At 36.7% G+C, this 19,789-nt stretch overlaps 1 protein-coding gene across 2 annotated transcripts in view; it reads left to right on the top strand.

Moving 5' to 3' along the window:
- Piezo2 (piezo-type mechanosensitive ion channel component 2) overlaps positions 1 to 19,789 on the top strand; it is a 427,547-nt gene that overhangs the window by 308,094 nt on the left and 99,664 nt on the right. The window contains exons 10-15 of one of the 2 annotated variants that reach the window (XM_013035844.1): positions 5,480 to 5,518; positions 6,744 to 6,879; positions 7,811 to 7,956; positions 12,221 to 12,451; positions 15,495 to 15,618; positions 18,040 to 18,326. In XM_013035844.1, coding sequence (XP_012891298.1) covers positions 5,480 to 5,518; positions 6,744 to 6,879; positions 7,811 to 7,956; positions 12,221 to 12,451; positions 15,495 to 15,618; positions 18,040 to 18,326 — 963 coding nt within the window. Of the gene's footprint in view, positions 1 to 5,479; positions 5,519 to 6,743; positions 6,880 to 7,810; positions 7,957 to 12,220; positions 12,452 to 15,494; positions 15,619 to 18,036; positions 18,327 to 19,789 lie in introns of both variants that reach the window. The other variant, XM_013035843.1, reaches the window with a different exon arrangement.

The following is a 19,789-nucleotide window of genomic DNA, read 5'->3' as shown; positions in this document are numbered from 1 at the left end:
AAGGGATGTGAAGGGTAAACAAAAGGAGGAGGCTGCAATGCTTGGTAAGAAATGTACGCATTATCCTGCCCATGTAATTGTAACCCCTCTGTACAGTATCTTCACAAATAAAAAAAAAATAAAAAAAAATTTAACTGGAAAAAAAAAGAACTTATAGGTAGAAAATTCTTGAAGAGTCTCGGGTAAAATGGATAGGAGAGAGAGTTGCCAAGTGGGACTACATCAAAATAAATATTTTCTGCACCACTAAAGACACAGTTACTAAACTAAAAATACAGCCAACAGACTGGAAGAAGATATTTATCAGCAAGATAGCCTACAAAGGTTTAATATCCAATGTATGCAAGGAGCTCAAGAAAACTAATTTCTACCAATCCTAATAAACTAATCTCTAAATGGACAAGGGAGCTAAGGAGAGACTTTTCAGAAGAATGGCAAAGAAACACATGGGGAAATGTTCATCATGATTGGCCATAAAGAAAATGCAAATCAAAACAATGCTGAGGTTCCATCTCACCCCCAAGTAAGATTGGCCAATGTGAGTTCAAACAACAACAAATATTGACCAAGACGCATGGAGAGAGGACCCTACTGCACTGATGGTAAGAATGTAAACTAGTACAACCACTCTGGACAACAGTTTGAATGTTCCTCAAAAAATTAAACATAGATCTTCCCTATAACCTAGCCTACCACTCCTAGGCATCTACCCTGAACATCATGAGCCAGGATGTGATAAAGACACCTGCACATCCATGTTTCTTGCTGCACTATTCACAATAACCAAGATATGGAAACAGCTCCGATGTCCCACAAGAGATAAGTAGATCAAACAAATGTGGTACCTATATACAATGAAATTTTACACAGTCATTAGAAAGAATAAAATAATGCTATTTGCAGGGAAATGGATGAAACTAGAACAAACAATGTTAAGTGAGGTAAGCCAAACTCAGAAGGATAAATGGCTAATATTCTCTCTAATAAGTGGAAGTTATATCTAAAATACACTGGGTTATGATAAATTATACAGGATTCTAGTTACACACAGTGAGAACAAGAGGAGAATAACACAAAGGCACAATATCTACATGCCTTTTTATATTTATATAAAGATATATACATATGTATGTATATATAATTAACTCTAAAATATGGACATAATAAATCTCTCTTTTCTTTATAGAAAATGATTTACACATCTTTCATGTGTATATCATCAGGAAGGTCGGGGGAAGGTACAGAACTCAAGGGGTAAAAGGTGAAAAAGTGCAGCAATGCATTTCACTGGACACTGATGAAAGTGAACTATACAACTCATGAATGGAGATGGGAGGGAGGGACTGGGAGAGAATGTGAGAATAGAAGATGCTGTATGAAAGGAATTACCTGACTTGTTTAATTATAATTGCTCTGTACATCACCTTTATAATAAATTAATTTTTAAAAACTGAGACCCCCTGCAAAAATTAACTAAAGCCAAAGGGCTTTGGACATGGCTCAAGTGGTGAAGCATCTATCTAGCAAGTGCAGGGCCTTGAGTATAAAACCCACTACAGAGTGAGTAGGAGAAGGAAGGAAGGGAAGAAGGAAGAGAAGGAGGAAAGAAATCTTTGCCATGGTGTGTAAAACTGGATGCCTAAGCATCATAAATCAAGGCTGGGCTGGCCAACTCAAGCCACCCAATGATGATCATACGTAGAACCTTTCACTGCCAAGCATACACAGAAAGCAAAAGCAAACCTGCTTCCACTTAAGAACAACCTTGCTGAACAGCCCATGCCACATAGTGATGTTTCTGTCCCATTCATACAGAGTTAGTAGCCCCATACATCATAAAGACCTAAAAAACTCCTCCTGCAACAGAACAACCATGAAAGCATCAGAGCACAGTGCATGACTCTCATGGTTGTGGCAATGCTGGTGTCATTAAATGAACTTTTAAAATAGAGGTACCTGGTGGCTTATGTCTGCAATTCTAGTTACTGAGGAGATCTGAGGATTGTGACTCAATGCTAGCCCAGGCAGGAAAGTTGTGAAACTCTTATCTCTAGTTAACCACTGAAAAGCCAGAAGTGTAGCTTTGCAGAGGGCTAGCCTTGAGTGGAAAAGCCAACTGAGAGTGCAAGGCCCTGAGTTCAAGCTCCAGTTACTAGCACAATAGATAGATGATATAGGTAGACAGACAGACAGACGGAGAGTGATCTAAGTCTAAGGTAGGTATAAGGTAGGTATAATAATGTCCTCCTTGGCCATTATAGTTACTCATAACTCACTTCCTTCTTTGTAACTCCCTTCCTCGCTCACAGTACCTGTGTAAGGTATCCTTTACAGGTGACCCCATTCTGTCTTTCTAGCACATTCTTATTGTATCTTTTCTATGGCTGATGCACAGATACATTGTGTACCATCTGCTAAAGCCTTCTGTAGAGTAGGTGCAGTGCAGGATTGTAGCCCAATTTATGCCATGGAGCTTAGAAGTGTGGCATGCCATGCCACAAAATGGAAATTGCCTAGCAATGAACTTCTCTCAGTGTATCCCATGGTTAAGCCATGCATGACTGTAAGCATTTTCTTCCATGTCAGCCTTGAACTACAGGATGTTACTTTATTATTCCATGTAACAAAAAAATGTCAGCATAGCATACTACCCCTGCAGTCTGTCAGCTGCCCGCAGCAGAGTCTGTCCGCTGGGACACACTAAGGGCCCTGTGAGCTGAGCACCTGTGGTGTGTGTCCTCAGATACTACTTTTGTTAAAGGATCAGTCAGTAGACAAAAATGTCATTCTTCTGATCTGAGTATTTAGCATAATTACTTGAAAATAAATGAAGCAAGTCCATCCTTTTGAGGAAAGCAACAGATTAGCATTTCATGAAATTACAAAGTTTAAAAATTTGAGTTTAATCAGAATTTTAGAAACCTTGTATCTATCATTGAAACTCTGAAAACTTCCTAACATTTAAACACTTCTGATGAGCTCTTCCTAAATGACTTTTTGGTAAATAAATGTGCTTGTGTAATGTTGCATGATATTTAAATATCAATATGCATTTAAAACATTACATAATGGGGCTAGGCAAGGTGGCTTATTCCTTCCTAGCCACCTGGGAACCTAAGATCAGGATTATGATTTAAGACCAGCTCAAATTGGGGGAGAGGGAGGATGGGAAGGGATGGGAAGGGTAAACAAAGGAGGAGGCTACAATGCTTGATAAGAAATGTACTAACTATCTTGCCCATATAATTGTAACTCCTCTGTACAGTATTTTCACAATAAAATAAATAAATAAAAACTAAAAAAAAAGACCAGCTCAAGCAAAAACTTTGAGAGACTCTGTCTTAGACAATAAAAGCTGGGCATGGTGGCCTGCATCTGTCATATGGGAAATGGTAAACAAATGAATCACCATCCAGGTCAGCCCATGTATAAATGTGAAACTCTATTCAGACATTGAAGAAAAGAAGAGCTAAATGCATGGCCCAAATGGTAGAGCACCTGCCTAGCAAGTGCAAAACCCTAAGTTCAAACCCCAATACTCTCAAACTAAATTAATAAATATTATGTAATGAAAGGTGTCAGTCAATAGTGGTGTAACTGTGAAGCTCAGCCAACTAACAACTTGGAAACCATCATCTCCTGACAGCACAATGCACAGGTAAAAGATTCATTCGAGATGCAAAAGAGATCAGTAATTTTACTGTAACAGATGATGGGAACTGCTCCAGTAGTGTCTCCAATTCTACCTGCACCTCCCCTTCACAAAACTCCTATTATCAGAGTTTGCTGAAGTAGCAAGGACTACTCATAATGGTCAGGATAGAAGATTAACACATCCTTCTGTTTCTAAATGCATTCTCATAGAAACAAGGCATTCTTTACATATGTTATCAAAACAGTGCAATGTAGCAGATCAAAGCACAGATATGGGAATCCAGTTGCCTTAACTCTAAGAAAACATGTAAAAGTATAAAACATAACAACTTTTCCAGTATTTTGTTTTTTTTAATTTTAATTTTATTGATATACAGAGGGATTCCAGTTACATAGGTAAGATAGTGAGTACATTTCTTGTCAATCTTGTTACTCTCTCCCTCATTTTTCTCCCTCTTTCCCTCCCCCATACCCTATTATTTGGTTTTTTTAAGAATATATATATGATTAATTTATTATAGCATATAATAGGATTTTATTTGTGTGTGTGCATGCGTGTACACAACGCACGTACACACACACACACACACACACACACTTGAACTCAGGGGCCTGGATTCTGTCCCTTAGCTTTTTTACTCAAGGCCATTGCTCTACCATTTAAGCCATAGCCTCATTTCTAGCCTTTTGATGATTAATTGGAGGTAAGTGTCTCATTGACTTTTCTGCCCCAGCTGACTTCCAATCATGTTCCTCAGATTTTAGCCTCCTGAGTAGCTAGGATTACAAGTATAAGTCACCAATACATGACAATAGGATTTTGTTTTTAATGAATTAATCAATCAACAACATTTTTAAATGCCTCTTTTAGTTTCCTGGTGTGGTAGATAATCTCCCCATAAAGAAAGACTTTTTAGGGCCCTGAGTAGTTTTTAAGAATGTTAAATGAGTCTCATCTCCAAATGTGACAGAAATACTTTTTGTGTTAATTATGACTTAGGGAGGCCCAAACAACCTTGTATTAAAATAGTTTAAAAAAGCACAGTCATATAAGAATTATTTTGTGGTGAACAATATGTAAATTATCTTAAATGTAAAATATGTAAAATAATATTAAATCAGGTGATGGTAGTTCATTCCTGAGATCTGAGGATTGCAGTTCGAAGCTAGCCTAGGCAGACAATTCCAAGAGACTCTTATCTCCAATTAACCAGCAAGAAACGCCAGGAGTGGAGGAATGGTTCAAGTGGGAGAGTGCCAGCCTTAATTGAAAAAGCCAAACAAGAGCAAAAGACTCTGAGCTTAAGCCCTATGACTGGCACACACACACACACACACACACATACACACACACACACACACGCTCTCCCACGTACATACACACACACATACACATGCACACTCACACAAATATATTCCAGACTACAGTATAAGTCATTTATCCTACTAAGAAACCTTTATGTCTTGAAAAAGTGCTTTTGGAATCCTGCTCATGTCTAATAGATGTCTAGGAACATAAAAGCAAAATGCTTATCCTATAGAACAAATCCTTGGAAAATGCAGCAACTTGATAACTATGTGGCTTATGGTGCTTTACTTGCTGTGATAGCTAAAGGTAAATTCTGAAGCTGGGAAGTGATTACAGTGAACTGAAGCCTCCAGTGGTGTTATTGAATTTGCAATAACATTTTGCGTTTGCATGGCAGTATTAACCTCAGCATGGATTCAGCTGGCGTGTGTGGATAGTACAGTTTATAGATGTATAGCAACCTTCAAATGCTCTTTGCTTACCTAATAACGTACTGTCCTGCATTGCTTTTTGCAGCTTTTATCCATGACCCAAGATGACTACAAACCATCTGATGTTAGTATTTCCTTAGACTTTCATTTATTCTTATGTAAGTGACTTGAAAGTGACAAATGTAATGAACACCTATGAGTCTGATTTAACAATCTAAATTTCCAGTGCATTTCAATTACATTTTTTTGCAGAAATGATGCCTGGTGTATCATTAAGTATAACATGCAAAATATACTTGAAACAGCCTGTAGAACTGTTTTATGTATTTTGTACTATGACTATGCTAATAATTACATAAATTAAATAGGAAGTCTTGCATGTATGCACTTATGTACATGTTAGTATCAAAATACATAAATGTCCAAGAGACCAAAGGGAAAATCCCAGGTATCTTCATTCAGTGTACTGGACCTAGCAGTTAGGCAGAGATCCTAGATGGAGTCTGTCCTGAGACCTAAAGAAAATTTGCATGCTTGTAATCCTGGCTACTCGGGAGGCTGAGATCTGAGGATCCAAGGTCGAAGTCAAACCGAGAACACAAGAAACTTCTCTAACCACCAAAAAGCCAGAAGTGGAGCTGTGGCTCAAGTGGTATAGTGCTAGCCTTGAGTGAAAGAGGAAAAGTGCCCACGACCTGAGTTCAGACCTCAGAAGTGGAGATGGGGAAATGGAGGGATAGGAGGACCAGGAAAGTTTGGAGGACCTTACAGATAGGAGGTGTTCAGTGCAGACAGCTGAGGCTGGAGAAAGCATGAATGTCACTGTAGGCCATTCCCCAAGTTCACACTGTATAGTGAGGCAGAGGGTATTCTGCATAGTAGAAATGCTACAAGACTAGATGTGCATCTTATTGCCATCATTCAGGAGAAATCAGAATTGTAGGGACAGATCCAGTGCTTGTGCCTGTATTTCTGGTTACTTAGCAGGCTGAGATCTGGAGGACCAAGGTTGGAAGCCAGCCTGTGAAGAAAATTTCACAAGACTCCATTTCCAAAATATCCAGTACTAAAACTAGGCTGGGGGCATGGCTCAAATCATAGAACACCAGCAAAGCAAGCTCCAGGTCTTTAGTACTGGCAGGTATTTAGTACCTGATATTGGCAAAAAAAAATTTATAATAACCTACATAATTTTAGAAAGAATTATATGGGTAGGATATTTGGATAATTGTTTAGTTTCCATTTAATCTTCATCACTTGAGCTATTTCTGGAGCATGGGGAGGGACTTGCAATGTAGATAGCCCATAGTTGTTTGCTCAAGTGTCCTGTTCCCTGGCTTCCTTTCTAGGGCCTGCTGGTGACGGTGAATGGAAATCCTGTGGACTACCACACCATACATCCCAGCCTACCCATAGAGAACGGCCCTGCCAAGACCGAACTGTATTCCACCCCCCAGTACCGGTGGGAGACATCAGAGTCCTCAGGTAATGTACCTGCCAGGGGAGGAGAATTTACCGAGGGCTCTATTTCCCTCTCATCCACAGGCATGGCATCTTTCCTGTTTGTTGTTTATTTGATTCTTTAGAATTACAGGTATGCAAATGTTCTTTATGTCTCAGGCCAGCCGAGCTAAACTCATTTCCTTAACTTTTGCCTATTCTTAGTACCAATACTGCAGTTTATTCATTCATTCATTCATTCATTGGTTCGTTCGTTTGTTTGTTTGTTTGTTTTGGTGTTGGTACTGGGGCTTGAACTCAGAGCCTAGGTGCTATCCCTTTTCCTTTCTACTCAAGGCTGACTTCCTATCACTTGAGCTACACCTCCACTTCTAGCTTTTGTGGTGGTTAACTGGAGATAAGAGTCTCTTGAATTTGTCTACCTGATCTGACTTTGACCCTTAATCCTCAGATCTTAGCCCTCTGAGTAGCTAAGGTTACAGGCAACATGTTTACTTTTTAACAATGTGAAACCTACGTGTGTGTGTGTGTGTGTGTGTGTGTGAATTTACTTAGCTAGCTAGTTGTATACTCATATTTCTATTAGTTGCTATTTCAATGATGTCAGTGGTTTGTGGCTAATTTCTGCCTCCTACATGCTACTTAGAAGCTCCATTACACTCAGAGAAGGATGTCCAGAAGATACGAATACCAGCAAATAGAGCTCTGAAGATCATCTTAGAGGATGCCTTTTACACTCTCTCAAATGGAAATTTCTGCGTTCTGTATATTGTGACCCTCATCAAGCAGAATTTGTTGCTTCTATTTGAATTCTGGAGGCATTATAAGTGTCAGTTATTCCTAAAATCTGAATTTATAGGCTATGCCCAAACCAGACCATGCTACATTGCCTAGGCTATTTATACAGACATCACACATTTGCATGAATAACTATTTAAGGTATTTATCTGTCTAGAAAAGAAAGAGGAAGAAGAAGACAAAGAAGAATTTGAAGAGGAAAGGAGCCAGGAGGAAAAAAGAAGTGTCAAAGTTCATGCCATGGTCTCTGTGTTCCAATTTATCATGAAACAAAGTTACATTTGTGCCCTCATCGCGATGATGGTAGGTATATCTGCCCCCATTATCTAGTAGACATGAACTGCACCTACTACAGCCCTGAAAAATGGTGCACAGGGCCCAGTGGCTCCAAGACCCACAGGCCTGACCTCTAATAGCCAGCATAAAGAGCTCAATCTTGCCCATGGCTTGGCAGACAATAGTTGGTTATATTTATTTTTCATGGGATTTTTATGCTATAGACTGCAAAGTAATATGCTCTTCAACTCCTTCTCTTTTTAAATATTAATACATTTTTCTCAAATTAGCTTATCAGGTCAGATTGTCCTTAGTTTTCCAACTTAAGGCCAAGAAGCCTTTTCTATAAGGTATTAATGACATTCACACTTGACATAGCTGCTTTCATTACTATCACTCATCTTACCTGGAATTGCTCTTTACCAACACGAATCAAACTATCATGGTCCTAACTGTGAGCTCTCTATTTATGCTGTTCCTGCTTCAAATTACAACTCTGATAACAGTTTTTTGACTCTCAGATAGAAGATAAAGGAAGTTCTAATCTTTTCCTTTCCTAAATACAAATTCTTGAGAGATCTTATTTATTTTTGAAAAACACAATACTCTTACTTTTAACATAACATCTCCAAATTCTGTTGTCAGTGCTGAGATTCCAGGGACACCTTGGTGATACAAAATGAAAATATTTTAACTCTAGGAAAAAATATGTAGACACAACTTACTCAGGCACCACTCAACACAGATACTTCCTGGATAAAGCTGTACATGACTCAGCTCCAGATTATAGTAAGAACACTGCCATATGGGGCAGAAGATGGAAACAAGTTCCTGAAATTAAAAGTGCTCATCTCGAGATCCCCAACTCTGTGTGTGTGTGTGTGTGTGTGTGTGTGTGTGTGTGTGTGTGTGTGTGTGTCTTGAACTCAGGGCCTGTGCACTGTCCCTGAGTTTTTGTACTCAAAGCTTGCACTCTAACACTTTAGCCACAGCTCCACTTCCAGCTTTTTGATGGCTAATTTGAAGTAAGCCTATACTAGTTTTGAACTTCAATGCACAGATCTAAGCCTCATGAGTAGTTATGATTACAGGTGTGAGCCACCAGCATTCATCTCCAACTCTGTTGTTTAAATAGAATTAATTCTGTGTTCTGATTACTTACTGAAATTTTTTCCTTATATATCTTCCTTCAAACTTCTGGATCTTCCTCCAAATCTGTGCTTAAATATTATGGTATACATTTTATTTATAATTCTTTTTTCTTTTTTTTCTTTTGAAAATACTAATCAGAGGAGTTACAATTACATGGGCAAGATAATGAGTACATTTCTTATCAAGCATTGTAGCCTCCCCCTTTGTTTCCCCTTCCCATCCCTTCCCATCCTCCCCCTAGCCCCTTCACCCAAACCTCCTCCCCCCACAAAAGTTGTAAAGTTCGTTTATCCACATAACGACTTGTACATCTCATTGTTGCAATGGATCCACCTGTATCCCTATTTAAACAATTTGTTTATTCTTATTTTGAACTTAAAGAATTATATACTTATTTTTTTCTTTCTCTCTAAGGAAGTAGGGTTTGAAACAAATTAGATGGAATACAATTTTTTTACTTAATAGAAAGGAAAGTCTGTAATAAAACCAGCACAGTTTTTCATTCAAGATATGATCTTTGGTGTTAAAGGCATGACTCAGTTGGTAGAGACAGGTGTCATATACCCCTTCCCCTACCCCATAAAAAAAAACAAGGAAGAAAAGAAAAAAAATCAAACCTTGATTTGGGGGATGTGGTAGAGTTGGTAGAGTGCTAACCAATGATCAAAAGTGTCAGTACTGAAGAGTCCCGGTTTGGGGCCCCACCCATAAACAGACATGATCCTGGCTGGTGTTATTGAGTCTTAAGCAGCCCCTGGTGTAGAGGAGCCTGCCCTCCAAGGAAACTTGCCTATATTGCAGCAGGCATTTTAATCAGACGAAAGTAGAGGCTTCAGATAGCCAAGCCTGTTTACTCTGATTTTGTATTTATTTGAAAATACATACTATGAGTGTGCCAACTTATCAGACAGCTCTGAAATCAAAGGTAGGAAACCACATAGCTCAGATTTTACTTCCCAACTACCATAAACTACAGGTATATAAAACTTAAATTTCCTAGCAATGCTCAATAGGAAATATACTCATTACCTTACTCATGTAACTGTAACCCCTCTGTACAGTATCTTTACAATAAAAATATATATTAAAAACATTTTTTAAAAAACCTTAAATTTCCTTACAAATCCTCATTATCCACTGTTCTTCCACTGCTCTCCTCATCCTGCCAAAAAAGAACAATGTGAGGGAAGATAAAAGTCTGTTGGAATCTCATCTTTTTGAAAATTTTCCTAAATGCTCCAAAGAATATGACAAACTTAACTCTCCTTCCTACTGAGATCAAGTCATTAAATACATTATTGAATATGAATCCACTCAGTGTTTTCTTTTTATGTACCCACTCTAAATATTACCTAATGTTTGATAAACATTGTTTATAAAGAATAATACTTTCAGGAAAATAATTTGGGCGTTGTCGTTATGTCTGTAACTTAAGTAAAAGCAGTTTTAATTTCCAAATATAATGATTATGTAATTTAACCAATAATTTTAAAGAATGTATTGCTTTAAAAGCCAGTTCTTCTTTAAGGCAAATTTGCAAATTGCTGAGAAAAATATTTGTGGTCCCATGCTGAATTCATTTACCTCATTCCTGTCTAGTACATAAAGCAGGCTATTAAAATGTTCTGGAATTTAGAACTGTTTCTTGATAGTGCATAATATTCAGAATTGTGTTTGACCTCAGTAAGCCTTTAACATTATCTACAAAATGTTTTAAAGGCCTTTTCCCAAAATAAGATGATAGTAGAGACTACAGTAACAGATAACAGGTTTCCTAGTTCATAAGATTCATGAATTCACCTTAGTGATTGTATTTGTAGCTGTCATTTGAAATACATTGCTGATTCTTTGAAAGCTTAATGTGAAGGGGAAAAATATAGAATTTTCCTGACAACACTTTGTGTGTGTGTGTGTGTGTGTGTGTGTGTGTGTGTGTGTGTGTATGCTGGTCCTGGGACTTGAACTTGGGACCTTGAACTTGGGACCTTGGTACTGTCCCTTAGTCTCTTAGCTTTTTTCCACTCAATGTTGGTGCTCAACCACCTGAGCCACAGCTCCACTTCCAGCATTTTGCTGGTTAATTGGAGATAAGAGTCTTAAGAACTTTCCTGCTTGGGCTGGCTTCAAATCACAATCCTCAGATATCAGCCTCCTGAGTAGCCAAGATTACAAGTGTGAACCACTGGCACTCACCTTTATTAACTCATCCTGTGTAAGAGAGAGTGTGTATGTGCGTAAGTTTAATGTTCCATTTATGTTCATCCATTAGTTTCTTAATTTCGATCATGTTTTTCTGTCCAACTTGTATACTTCATCTTGCGATTCTTAAAGCTTCTGTTTCTTAGCTCGGAAATAGCTCACATTCATTATGTATAAATAATTGCTGACTCCAAACTGTTTGTGGAAAAGAAGGGAAAAGTCACTTACACTTGTTTGTTTTTGTTTTTGTTGTTTGTTTTGTTTTGTGCTGGTTGTGGAACTTGAACTGAGGTTCTTGATACTGTCCTTTAGCTTTTTCAGTCAAGGTTGGCACTTTACCACTTCAATTGTAGCTTCACTTCTGGAGTTTTGGTGGTTATTTGGAAATAAGAATCTCATGGATGTTTCTGCCCAAGCTCTCTTCAAATCTTGATCCTCATATCTTAGTCTCTTGCATAGCTAAGATTATGGGCATGAGTCCTAAGCATCTGGCTACAGGAAGTACAAAGCTAGTGTCATCCTCAACAAAATCCATCTCTTTTCCCTCCCCTATTGTACAGCCTGAAGTCTCTCTACCTTTCCTTCAGAACTCTGTCCTTTTCCTAGTTAACCTGTTATTGTTGTTTACTCTTTTTCTCTTTTTTGCTTTTTTTTTGTCGGTCATGGGGCCTAAATTTGGCCTGGGCTCTGTCCCTCAGATCTTCAGCTTAAGACTAGCTCTCTACCACTTGAGCCACAGCACCACTTCCGGCTTTTTCTGCTTATGTAGTGCTGAGGAATCAAACCCAGGGCCTCATGCATGCAAGGCAAGCATTTTATCACTGAGCTACCTTCCCAGCCCCATGTTGTTTACTTTTTAGATAACTTTGAACTTAGCAGAAGTGAGAACTGTACATCAAATTGATAATTACCCTGTTTTCTTTGATTTTTCTCCCTGGAGGCTTGGAGCATCACCTACCACAGCTGGTTAACTTTTGTGCTATTGATTTGGTCATGTACTCTTTGGATGATTCGCAACAGAAGAAAATATGCCATGATCAGCTCCCCTTTCATGGTGGTTTATGCAAATCTGTTGTTGGTGTTACAGTACATATGGAGTTTTGAACTTCCTGAAATTAAAAAGGTACCAGGATTTCTAGAAAAGAAAGAACCAGGAGAACTTGCATCAAAGGTATGTTTGTAGGAAAACAAGAAACCAAGTAACACACAGAAAAACAATAACAACCAAACCGTATTAATTACAATAATCTTATCCAGCACAACGTTGAAAAACTAGCTTCCAAATATTTATTGCTTTGCACAAATGAGCAGACACCAGGCTTTCAGGAATAATTCTCATTGCTCAGAAGTCTCCTTAATCTAAGTATGAACATGTACTACACCATGCTTTTAACTTTTACTTAAAATGACAATGCTTTCCTCTCAAGGTATTATAATATGAATTATTTTTATAAAGTGTACATTAGTATATTAGCAATTAGATGTGTAAAAAATGTAGAAAATGAATAGAAATAGAAATCTAAAAAATGCAATGTAAAATATGCCAAGGGGTTAGTGATAGATTATCAATTTATAAAACAGGCTTATTTTTACATTTATATTATGGATAATTTGAAATAGATATGAAATGTCAATATTTCCCCTGATCACATCCTAAGCATTTTTAGTAGAAAAATTGTGACACTTTTTCTCTTGTACTGACAAGCCATCTGTTGTTAGGCTCAAGTGGTAGAGTGTAGCCTTGAACTGAAGATCTGAGGGACAGTGCCCAGGCCGAGTTCAGGCCCCACAACAAACAAAAAATAAATAAATAAAAGAGTAGGAAGCACAGGAAAAGAGCAATACAAGTCAATTTGATTCAAATATTATAAATGTTTATGTAAAATTCTATGGTGAAACCCTGTACAATGAATGTACACTAAATTTAAAAACTGAATAACAAGAAAGTAAAAGACACTATGTTGGAGGGCAGGAGTTGGTCAGGTACTAGTATGAATGGGATAATGGAGAGGGTAAATAAGGGTGAATATGGTCAAAATACTATATATACAAAGGTGAAAATAGAACAATGAAACCTGTTAAAGTTGTTTTAGGAAAGGCCCAAGGGATGAAGGGAGATGGTGGAGGGGTAAATTTTGAACAGAGTACTTTGTATTGTTGAAAAACATGTGTTGAAATATCACAAAGAAACATTCCTCATAATAGATGCTAATAAAAAATCTTTAATATATATGCCTGGATTTTACTTATCTTCCACAGAGAAGATGTTTTTGATTTCTGTTAACCATTCTGCATATGTCCCAACTTGCAGCCTCAGTTCAGTTCATGCTGACTTTCAGAATTTAATGCCCAAGTTTCAGAAGTGCAAGCATTCTGGATCTTTACTTCATTAGGTCCTGATATGTTTCTAGTAGCACTTTTTTATAGAATTATAAATGTTTATAACAGGACATGTTTATAGAATTGTTTGTACAAGGGGAGTTCATTTTGACATGCATACAATGTACCTTGATCATCATTATCTCTTTCATCGCTCTCCCTCCTCCCAACTCCCACTTCCCATTTATTTCCCTGAAAATGACATAATTGCATTGTTCTTTATGGCTAAATAATAATACATTCATATATACATATTTATTGCATTATAAATAATACTCTAGTATATATACTTATTATACACATATACATCATATATAATTTTACATAATACAGATAGATAGATAGATAGATAGATAGATAGATAGATAGATAGATAGATAGATAGATAGATAGATAGACAGATGAAAGAGAAATTTCTAGGTCCATGAATCTAAAGCTTGGCTATTGTGAATAGCTCTGCAGTAAAAATATGTGTGCATGTGCCTCTATTTCTTGACTTACATTCCTTCAGATAAATGCCCGAGAGTGCTATCACTAGATCCTAAGTAAGTTCTATAGGTTTTTTTTTTTAGGAACCTGCTGTTGATTTCCATGTTTGTTGCATAGTTTACAGCTGCACCAACAGTTTATAAGATTTCCTCTCTCCCTGCATCCTCATGAACATCTGTTTTTATTTTCGTTCTTTATGATGGCCATTTCGACTGGAATAAGGAAAGCTCACTGTCGTTTTGATTTATATTTCACTGACAGCTAGGGATGTTAAGCATTTCTTCATGCATTTACGGACCAGATGTGCATATTTTGAGAAGTGTTTGTTCAAATCATTAGCCCTTAATTGTATTGTTGATGTGTTGAGATATTAGTTTTTTGAGTTCCTTGTATATTCTGCTTATTAATTCTTTTTCAGATGTGTAGCTGAGTCACCACAGTGAATATTTCCTTTGCTGTATATGGCTTTTAGTTTGGTGTAATCTTATTTGTCAAGCCTTGCTCTTTTTTGCTATTAAAGAGTTCTACTCAGGAAGTTACTGCTCATGCCTAAATGTTCCACTGTTTCCCCCATTGTTTCAGATCCTTGATCCACTTTGAATTAATATTAGTAGAAGATGAAGGATATGGGCCTAATTTCAGTTTTCTGCATGTGGACATACAGTTTTCTAAGCACCATTTGTGCCTTTACTCTAAGATACATTTTGCAGCCCTTGAATTTTTTCTCTTTGTATTTAGCTCTTGAATGTTTTTAAATGAACAAATTGTATGAATTACATTTTAATATCATTATCAGCAGATATTACATTCCCTACAAAATGTAACTCTCTAAATTATAAGCTTTTCCCATATCCCTTAGGGAAATGTTAATCAAAAGGTTAGACACTTAGGACTCTTTTCTGTGCAGGAAGGTTAAGGGGAAGCAATTAGGGTTTCAATTTTCTAGAATGCAAGTAGTTTTTATATCTATAGAACTCCTCAGAATAAGAGGAGTATTACACAAGAAACACATCCTCCTTTCCCAGTGACATCCCAATCAGGAGAAAATCAGGCAGGCATCATGAGGGAGTACAGTTGCTGATATTGATTTGGATTGTCTAGTTCATCTTCCTGGGACAATACACAGTACCACATGTGCATGCACATGCACTGACATGCACCACACACACATGTGTGTTAAAGATTGAAAATCAGTTCCTTTCTGGTAGAACCTAGTGGGGCAATGATTTTATTTTAAATTAAAATTAAAAGGCTCCCATCACCCTATAAAGAAAGTACTATTTCTTGTGGGATGTGTTTATGCTGAAAATGGTACTGAGTTCTCATTTTGCTCACTCTGATTTCAGATTCTTTTCACTATTACCTTTTGGCTGCTGCTGAGACAGCACCTCACAGAGCAAAAGGCTCTTCAAGAAAAGGAAGCGCTCTTGTCTGAAGTCAAAATTGGAAGTGAGGAGCTTGAAGAGAAAGGCAAGTCTTATGGGGAGTGTTGGACTACAGATTTTTATGCTGAGCAGAATTACAAATAGCCCTAAATGCACCTGAAAAATTCTGGGCTTTAAACTGAATGAAAGTTGATTGTGAACTTGAATCCATAAATAATAGTAGAGAATGTAGCTTTTAATCTTAGTTTTTTAAAGTTTTATAAAAGTTGATGTTAGGCTAGAATCCAGGATTTTAACAGTGTGTGAGACTCCACAGGGAACTTTCAAAATTCCCCATTGTATATTCACAAAAGAGATGCCAACAGAAGCCACTGAACAACTGAGAGTCAGAAAAATTAAATGACTTTTCAAGGACATATGAAAGAAAGCATGTTACTTTTATCCTTCTGAACTTTGCTTACTTTGCTTAACATGATGATCTCATGACATAATTTCAGTAAGAATTGGAACTAAGGAACTGACTTAAATATCCTTAATTAAAATTCTCTTCTTTCCTTTTTTTTTATTCTCTCCTTTTCTAAAAACAAAATACTACAAAAGAAAGGGAAGAAAGGAGGAAGGGAAAGAGGGAGGAAGTTAGTTGAGTAATATCTCTATGGTTTTAGTGATAAATAGGTAATCAATTTGGTCCCCAACTCTGTGGACATGTCAATAGCGATAAACTTAGTGTTTATAGCATGGATTGGAAACTGTTTATGAGGTCAAGAAACATTCTGTTTTAGACAGGAGCATGTCAGTGCTCTCAAAAGATTGTCTAGTAAGCTCAATGAAATATCCCTGATAAAACTAACACTTTTAATATAACTATAAATTAAATCATACAATAACAATAAGTTTTTATTGTAAAAATACTGTACAGAGGGCTTACAATTACATGAGCACGGTAATGAGTACATTTCTTATCAAGCATTGTTGCCTCCTCCTTTGTTTTTCCCCTACCATTCCTTCCCTCCCATCTCCACAACTACACTCCCCACCCACCTCTGCCTAAATTGTAAAGTTCATTTTTTGACATAGTGTCTTGTACTTCTCATTGTTGCAATGGGTCAACCTGTATCCCTATTTAAACAATTTGTATTTAGGACAGTCAGATCTTGCCTTTATAAGTTGAATATCTACTTAGTAGATCAGTTAGCCAGTTAAATTTTGGTAAAGAATGGTTCATTTGAGATAAATAATCTAGTCCTTCATTTTCATACCCCTTACTCTGAGAATCTACTAGTTTTTTGTATAAGTTATTCAAATTAGATAGATTTGGTAACACAGGAATTAAGTCTGGAGTACTTTTCAAAGCAAGATGAAATATCTTAATTCTGACTCATAAACATACTTTAAGCAATTAAATTTTAATTATTTCTTAAACCTAATTTAAACTAAATAATAGCTGTATTTACAATTTTTGATACTTACAAATATGCCTTAAGATTAAGATTGTTAGCATTGATTACAGTCAAGTACCAATTAGATTGTTTAGGGCCATGAAAGAATGAGATTTTCAAACTGTTATAGTTATTTTCGTTTACGTTATTGTTAATTATTTATTTTTCTAGATTTTAGATCTAGGAAATACCAAATTTAAGAAAAGTTCTATAAGGAAATTAGTATAAAATATTATCAAAGTTATTTTCTTTTAAGCTACATTTCAGGAAGGCTATGAATTCAGTGTTAACTATTGCCTGTTTTTTTATATAATTTTAATTTTATTGTCAAGGTGATGTACAGAGGGGTTATAGTTACATAAGTATGGTAGTGATTACATTTCTTGTCTAAATTGTTAACCCCTCCCTCATTTTCTCCCCCTTTCCCACCTCCCAATCCCCACCCTCCAAGTTGTACAGATCATTTCCAACATATTGTCTTGTGAGTATTGCTGTTGCATAGGTTCCCACCTTGTCCTTTGTCTCACCATTTTGTTGTTCCCCTTGCCTTCTCTAGTTCAGATAAATGTATGTACAATACCCAGGGTACCAAAATCAAATACAGTGACAACAGGGGATAAACCATAGGGGGAAAAATACACAAAAGATAAAAGAAGTCACATAGTACATTGAGAGCAACAACAACAAATAAAAACCTTGTGTGTCAATGTCTTGGAGTTTTTGTATAGCATCATCTTATATGGTCATATGTACATAGCTATTGAGCTACTCTGCTCATCTGTTAAGATTATCCTAGATATATACTAATTATTACAAATAAGGTAAACCATGGGACCTACGTTTCTTTAGGTCTGGCTTACTTTATTAGTATGATTTTTTCCAAGTCCTTTCATTTCCTTATACAATGGAATTCTATGCCTTGTTTTTTAGAGTAGTCCAAAATCCTCTAAATTATATACTCACTCATAAAATATATGCTTTTGTGTCCCATATATATTATGCAGCCAAAGTATGATATATAATCAGATAACTCGTTGGGTGTAATGTCACTGTTTTCTGTTTTTAAGATGAAGAACTTCAAGATATACAAGTGGAAGGAGAACCCAGAGAGAAGGAAGAAGATGAGGAAATAAAAGAAGAGAAGCAAGAGAAAAAGAGGGAGGAGGAAGAGGAAGAAGAAGAAGATGACCAGGACATCATGAAGGTGCTGGGCAATCTGGTTATAGCCATGTTCATCAAGTATTGGATCTACGTCTGTGGTGGCATGTTCTTCTTTGTCAGCTTCGAGGGTAAAATAGTAATGTACAAAATCATCTACATGGTGCTTTTCCTGTTCTGTGTGGCCTTGTACCAGGTAGGTAAAGATTGGTCTCCAGTTTTTTATTTTCCTATCTATCTTCCAGGAATGTAAATGAACTTTTGTTGCCAATGTTTTTAAGGGGATACAATTCTATGAACATATTGTAGAAAATGATTAATAAAACTCAAGCATTATGTCTTCAGAATCCTAAAATGGGAGATGACTGTCAACATGTTCTCAACTTTAAACTTTTAGATTCTTAGAAAATCAGAAAAAGTTCATTAATTTGTCAATAAAAGCCTTGATTTAAAAAAAGAAGTCTATATAACTCGATTTTAGTTTTTGAATATATAATAATACATTTAAAGTGATGTTATGATCATCTCAAATAGTAGAGGATTCCCTATTTAGCTATTATTTCAAGTCTTGACATCAGAAAATTATTAATACATGTGCATGTGTGTGGGGATGTATATATATATGTGTGTGTGTGTGTGTGTGTGTGGTGTGCATGTGTGTGCATATTTGTATGCATGTATAATACAAGTGCTTAAGTATTTTCTTTACTAAAGTTTGTAAAAAGTATTTCTTTACTAAAATGAATTGGCTTCTCCGCACACTCAGTTATAACGGATTTAGAGGGACTCCAATGATAGAAATAATTGTAACAATAAAATGTTCCTGCAAGCAGTTAACAAACCAAATAAAGCAATGACAATAAACCAGAGTATATTGCATGTAGACATAAAAGTTCTCAAAAATCAATAATGATCTTGAAAAATTGTTTTAATATGTGTATGCAAGTACTGGTGCTTGAACTCATGGTCTAGGCTTTGTCCCTTGGCCTTATTGCTCAAGACTAATGCTCTGTCATTTGAGCCACAGCTGTATTTACAGCTTTTGGGTTTGGAGATAAGAGTTTCATGGACTTTCCTGCCTGGGCTTTGAACTATGACCTTTAGATCTCAGCCTCTTAAGTAGGATTACAGGGGTGAGCCTTTGACACCCAGATTTTAAATACTTTTTTTTTAAAATACATGCTAAACTTCTCTAATGACTAGCCACAGCTTATAATAAGGAGAGCCTCCTGTATGATGGTTTCATGTTTTTATTAATAAAACCCCATATTGAATTTCAGAACTGATGCAGTTTCCTTTGAGCAGTAACAACCACGATAACATCGTTCACTCAGTTCCTCCTAGAGATGAGATAACATGCTAGGAACCTTCTAACCATCACCCTAGTGTACATTTGTGCTCAAACTGGGGATTGAACTCAGGGCCTGGGCAATGTCCCTTAGCTTTATTGCCCAAGCCAGTTTGGCACTCTACCACTGAGCAAAAGCTCCACTTCTGGCTTTTTGATAGTTAATTGGAGATAAGAATCTCAGTGTCTCAGGAGACTTTACTGCCTGAGGCTGGCTTCGAAGCTTGATCTTCAGATCTCAGCTACTCAGGAAAGTAGTTAGAATTAAAGGCACGAGCCACCTGCACCCTGCTTTAGTGTCCTCATAATAA

The sequence above is a fragment of the Dipodomys ordii genome, unplaced genomic scaffold (genome assembly GCF_000151885.1).
Source record: "Dipodomys ordii isolate 6190 unplaced genomic scaffold, Dord_2.0 Scaffold226, whole genome shotgun sequence".
Classification (NCBI taxonomy): domain Eukaryota; kingdom Metazoa; phylum Chordata; class Mammalia; order Rodentia; family Heteromyidae; genus Dipodomys; species Dipodomys ordii.
The sequence above is the reverse complement of the archived record's forward strand: the minus strand, read 5'-3'. Positions and strand labels throughout refer to the sequence as shown.